Source organism: Gavialis gangeticus, unplaced genomic scaffold, assembly GCF_001723915.1.
Source record: "Gavialis gangeticus isolate Ggan-Ray unplaced genomic scaffold, GavGan_comp1, whole genome shotgun sequence".
Taxonomy (NCBI): domain Eukaryota; kingdom Metazoa; phylum Chordata; order Crocodylia; family Gavialidae; genus Gavialis; species Gavialis gangeticus.
The window spans coordinates 38,222,132-38,227,650 of NW_017729000.1; the positions used below are offsets into that span (position 1 = coordinate 38,222,132).

The following is a 5,519-nucleotide window of genomic DNA, read 5'->3' on the forward strand; positions in this document are numbered from 1 at the left end:
CTTTACATTTTTCTCACAGTGGTTGTCCATACTTAAGTGAGCAATTCCATCTAAATCAATGAACCAACTCATGAAAGCAGGTATTTGCAGAATTGAGTTATAGTTTTCTGAGTGCTTAGAGGAATGTGCATATTACCCTGCTGTTAAAATTGCACCAGGGGAAAAAAGGTATGGCCTTTTTTTGCTACACCTACAGTTTGACTGAATAGTGTGAATGCCTTTTCTATCTCAAAATGCGGCTAACAGCAGTACATAATTGCTTTACTTCAGAATAGAAATTACTGAAGGCTGGCCTTGTATTCTAAAAGGGTATGAAGAGATGGATCCTTGGTTACGAGCTTTAACTTCAAGGCACCTTAAGCTTTCTTTGTGTGCATCATATTAGTGGAAAATTCCTCCATTCATTTAAAAAGATAAACAGTTGTAACTCACAAATTGGGTTGATGTGACTTCAATCGCTGGCCTGAGCTGCCAGCATTCCAAAAAGGATATCATGCTGATCTCCAGCCAGTCAGAGCCGACTGGGCGGAGCGTGGAACACAAACCTAAACATTTACAGGTGCATAAGTACTTGGGGAAGGGCACAGATGATGCACCTGTCTCAGGGAAGGACTAACACAGGTGTGTTGCAACTTGGTAGACGGCTAGGGCTAGATTATGAGCTCATTTGATCCGCAGACACACTCTCCTCCACGGTGCAGCCCACAATTTCCAAATATTGGCCAGGAACCTCCCGAGATGAACTTCTACTATGAGAACTTCTTCCATCCACAGAATATTCCTAGCCCACAACGACCTACAAACTTTGAGGCTGCGGACTACAATACCACTCCCAACCCATACCTCTGGCTAAACGGACCCTCCATTACACCGCCACCATACCTCCCAGGATCCAATGGCAATCCCTTCATCCCTCAGTCCTATGGGATGCAAAGGCAGCTCTTGCCAAACATGCATGGTTTGGGGGGGACTGACTTGGGCTGGCTTCCTCTCCCTTCCCAAGAGGAGCTGATGAAGTTGGTCAGACCACCCTACTCCTACTCTGCTCTTATTGCCATGGCCATTCACGGAGCTCCTGAAAAAAGACTGACACTCAGCCAGATCTACCAGTATGTGGCCGACAACTTCCCCTTCTATAATAAAAGCAAAGCAGGCTGGCAGAACTCCATACGGCACAACTTATCTCTCAATGATTGCTTCAAGAAGGTGCCCAGAGATGAAGATGACCCAGGTACTTATTTTTTTAATGCTTTCTCCTCTTTCCCCAATTTGCCCCCATATTTTAGAGAGCGAGACAATGAGCCAGATTCTGTCTCACTTACCTCAGAGTAGATCTGAACTAACTCCCACCTATTTTCATGGAGTTTCTCCCTTTGTGGTTGACATCTGAATCTGGCCCATTATGTTTCTAATGAAGCATGCCCTGAAGGGAAGGCAACTCTTGGCTGTTCTAGGTTTTCCTGAGTGGTGATCAGTATGCTGTGCACACACAGTTTAACAAGTGCAGAGCAGTCTAGCTGAGCAAGAGATATTCAAAAGCCATTTGGCATAATGCATGGTACTACAGCTAACTTAATCCATAATTAATAGAAATGAGATGAGACCGATACATACGTCAGTGGAAATTTTTTGGCTTTATGGAGTCACCAATAATTGTCAAGAGCAGAGCAGGTGGGTTGCTTGCTTGTTCTAAATAGTCAACTTTTAGTTTAGAAAGAGAATCTGAGCTGCATTGTTACCAGTCCCTTTGCTATTTTTTTTTTGTTGCAGCTGTAGCAGTAATCACTTGGGAGACGTTTAAAACTGGCCAAACTGTGAGCCAGATTCTGTTCTATCTTGTTTGTAATCCACACTATCACACTGAAGCCAAAAGGGAATGGGCCTCAGGGCAGAATTTGATTCCTTTGTGCCATAAATTCAAATGACCAACAGTGTTTTTGAAGCTGTTACTCAAGCCAAACTTTCACTGATTTCACTGCAGTGAGCAAGGAAGAGAAAAATCATCCCCAAACCTTTAGACTTTGCTGGGCTTAAGTGAGAAGGATCTTTTTCTTTTTTCTTTTTTGTGCAGTGTGCCGATCAAATGTTAGATTTCTGTGAAACAGACTGAACTTGAGATAAAGCCATAGGAATGTGCTCTGTACTATACAAATACAGGTCTTAATATTTAAAAGCAATTGTCTCTCTTAATAGGAAAAGGGAATTACTGGACTCTGGACCCAAACTGTGAGAAGATGTTTGACAATGGAAATTTTCGTAGGAAGAGGAAAAGGAAGTCTGACATTGGATCCAGCACAGCATCTCTCACACTTGAGAAATCTGAAGACAGTGCCTTGAGTAGCAGCCCAAAGGCTACAGAGCACCAAGATGTCTTGGAAAGCTCCTCACCTGGAAATGACAGTTCACCTGAGAAACGGTCTCCTCCTCCGTCATCTAGCAGCCCCTGTCTCAACAGCTTCCTCTCCAGTATGACAGCGTATGTTAATGGCTCTAGCTCAGTGAGCCGATCTGTGCCCCTGGGACTAAGCACTGAGCCCGCTGACAAAATGGGACAGAACATGGTAGGCTTTAATTCATACTCTCCACTTTCTAATATCCCAAGCCATAGTCTGGGAGAGTGGTCCAATTCAGTGCCTTCCGGCCACCTTGGCTACAGCAATTCAGTGCTCAATCAATTCAACACACATTTCTACAACAGTATTGGTACAAATACTACTTTGTATCCTAGAGAGGGAACTGAAGTTTAAATAAAAAAGAACTGCACAAAACAGAAGGGAAGGATGGATATTTGAGAGGAAAGCTTCTGGGGTAGATGGCTAATGTTAGTGTGTTGTCTCTGGGACCTGCAGTATAACCTGCTTCAGGGGCAGATCTTAAGTTCCTGAAGTGTCTTGAAGCCCCAAACTTGCTACACAGAAGACTGACTCAACTCAGAAAACAGCCATGTATTGGACAATATATTTGTGAAAGGCCAGGGCCTATAAAACAAAAATATTGCAAGGGAGTTGTGGGGCATGACTCACACAGCTGCTGCTTGCACCACTCAGAGGTTGTCCTTAAGTAAAGGCCCATACTTAGCTCTGGTCTAAATCAGAATTTTTTGTTAGCACAGTAATTTTGCTATGGTATTTTTATAGAAGAAAAACCTTAACACAAATGCAGCTCAGTTAGCTGTGTCTACAGTAAGAAAGGTTGATAAGACCTATTTAATCAAAGTGTTACCTCAGTATTTGCCAATACTGTACTTAGTTACTGTGGTAACATCAGCAGTTTAATGGCAAGCACCATTCCTGGATTCATTCTAAATGTACTAAAGGTACCAGCCAAATTCTGACCTTGTGTAGTACCCAAAGGGGTGCGAGGCAGAAAGTGGCATTTATGGTGCTGAATATAAAAGTCTTCATGCAAAAATTGAATGGGAAAATAACTGAAATTAAGGATTTTTTTTTGTAGGAAAATCAAATGTACTGTTTTCAATTCAAAATACAGGGTCATCCTGCTGCCTGCACATATACAAACTAATGTCACTGAGCCAACTCACATAAGGAAAATAGGACCATATTCTGTGTATTTTACATACATGCTTTTCTGACAGTAAAATGTTTGTTTCAGAGTAGCACAATTGTTTGCACTAAACAAAACAGTATCACCATCTATACCTTTATCTAAAATATCACTGAACTTCACCTCAAAGGCTATATCTCCCCAGGCATCAATTGCAGTCACTGGGAGGGACGGGGACTACTTTCTTGGGGGTTTTTTAAAGTCAATTAAACAACTGTTATGTTTAAATGTAAGTACCATTGAAAGATGCCTGTTGTTTCTCCTGATCTTGTAAATATTTGTCTACTGTAGTCACAAGAGTTTAAATAAAGATTTTGCACCGAAAAGACTCAATTAAGTTCCATATTTGCATAGTGTAACATCCAAAACTGAACAGTCTGTGACACAGTCTATTTACAACTGTGCTCTGGCAAGTGCTTCAGGGTGGCTGGGGGCAGATTATTGTATTGTGACAAATACCACTGTGTCTTGAATTTTTTAAAAAGTATTTTGGTTACAGTTTTGTTACAGGCCATTCAAGGCAGTGTTTTTTAATAATAAAGCATTTGTGTTTAAAAGCATGCGTGTGCATGTTATAATTTCAACTGATGGACTACTAAAAAAAAAATACATTTGACTGTTGGCCGTGGCACTTAAAATTGTGCTTTATGCTGTTTTAATTTGCTTGGTTTACCTGGAGGAAAGTAGACCTTATCCAAAGAACATCAAATGTTTAAGTAGTTTTATGTCTAAACAACTGAAATTTGCATGCCTAAGAGAATAGACAAATATTATGCCAAGAATTATTACCAAATGAGAGTTACTCTTTTAGCTTCTGTATTGGAGCTAAACAGTGCTAGTGATTTGAAACTCTGGAAATCTCACTCGCTTTTGCCAGGCCCTAAATTGTCCACAGTGTGGTCCAAATTACATTTTTATTACATGCTTTGTAATCATCTATTTTGCCCTGTAGAACTTCATCACATTTTTATAATAGTTTTAGCTGGCTTTAGCTCACCAGGTGAACATTCATATGGAATGAGCCACAGCTAAATGCCGCATTAGCACATTTAAACCCAATGCAAATTATGTGCCCTGAAACACAACTGCAGGCAGCATTTCCCAAAGGTACAGCTATTCTCCCTCCTGTAGTTTTCTGGAAAGTCTTTCAATGCCTGAAAAATGTATTCATGTCAACCCTGCACATTCATGAGTTCAGAAAAGATAGTGCTTAATAGAGTCACCTAAATTGCAGCCCATATTCAGGTTTTAACTGACATAAGAAGAAATCAACTCCTGTAGCATACCCAAAGGGAAATGCAGATGTGTTAATATTGAGTCTTAAACAGTGAATATGTGAAGATGTTACAAATCATATAGAGGTGAGTGATGATTTTAAGCAGAAATGACAAGGAAGTTTTAAATAACTATCACTAATTCATTTTTATTAGTCAACACTTTGTCCAAAAAAAAAATTCAACAAGGGCATATTGAGCCATTGGCTTCTACCCATTCAATTCTGTCCAAAGCTGGCATTAACATGTATTTATTCCTAGCTGTTTGGCCTGTGATGTGCTAGCTATCTCTGTATTCCTGTTCTTTATGAAGAGGCATCTATCACAAGCAGCATCCTCACTGTTGGTAGTAACTGAAGTTGGTACGTTAAAGTCTGTCTAATACTCCTCCTGTTTGAAGAAATATCAGTTCAGATGTTGTGGTATGCTGAACAGATAGAAACAAGAGCATACAGGGGAAGCTTCTATTACTCCTGCTCAAAATGTATCTGTCCTTTGAATAAACAAAACAAAGTGCACTTCATTCTCAATTGCTGTTTGTTCTTTTCAGTTAAGAGGATCATTGAAATGACATTCCTGACTTGCCATCTGGGAAAATGCTTACTAACTTATTGCATCCTACCTCAACATTTGCTCTGAAATATAGTAGAGTTTGTTAATACATCACATCTTCCACTGGTA

General features: G+C 40.3%; 1 protein-coding gene across 1 annotated transcript; it reads left to right on the plus strand.

Moving 5' to 3' along the window:
- The first annotated feature begins 601 nt into the window (after positions 1-601).
- FOXI1 (forkhead box I1) lies at positions 602-2,929 on the plus strand. The gene is made up of 2 exons (XM_019506525.1): positions 602-1,231; positions 2,194-2,929. Exons 1-2 carry the CDS (start codon positions 658-660, stop codon positions 2,745-2,747), a joined length of 1,128 nt encoding a protein of 375 aa, XP_019362070.1. The 5' UTR covers positions 602-657; the 3' UTR covers positions 2,748-2,929.
- The last annotated feature ends 2,590 nt before the right edge of the window (positions 2,930-5,519 follow it).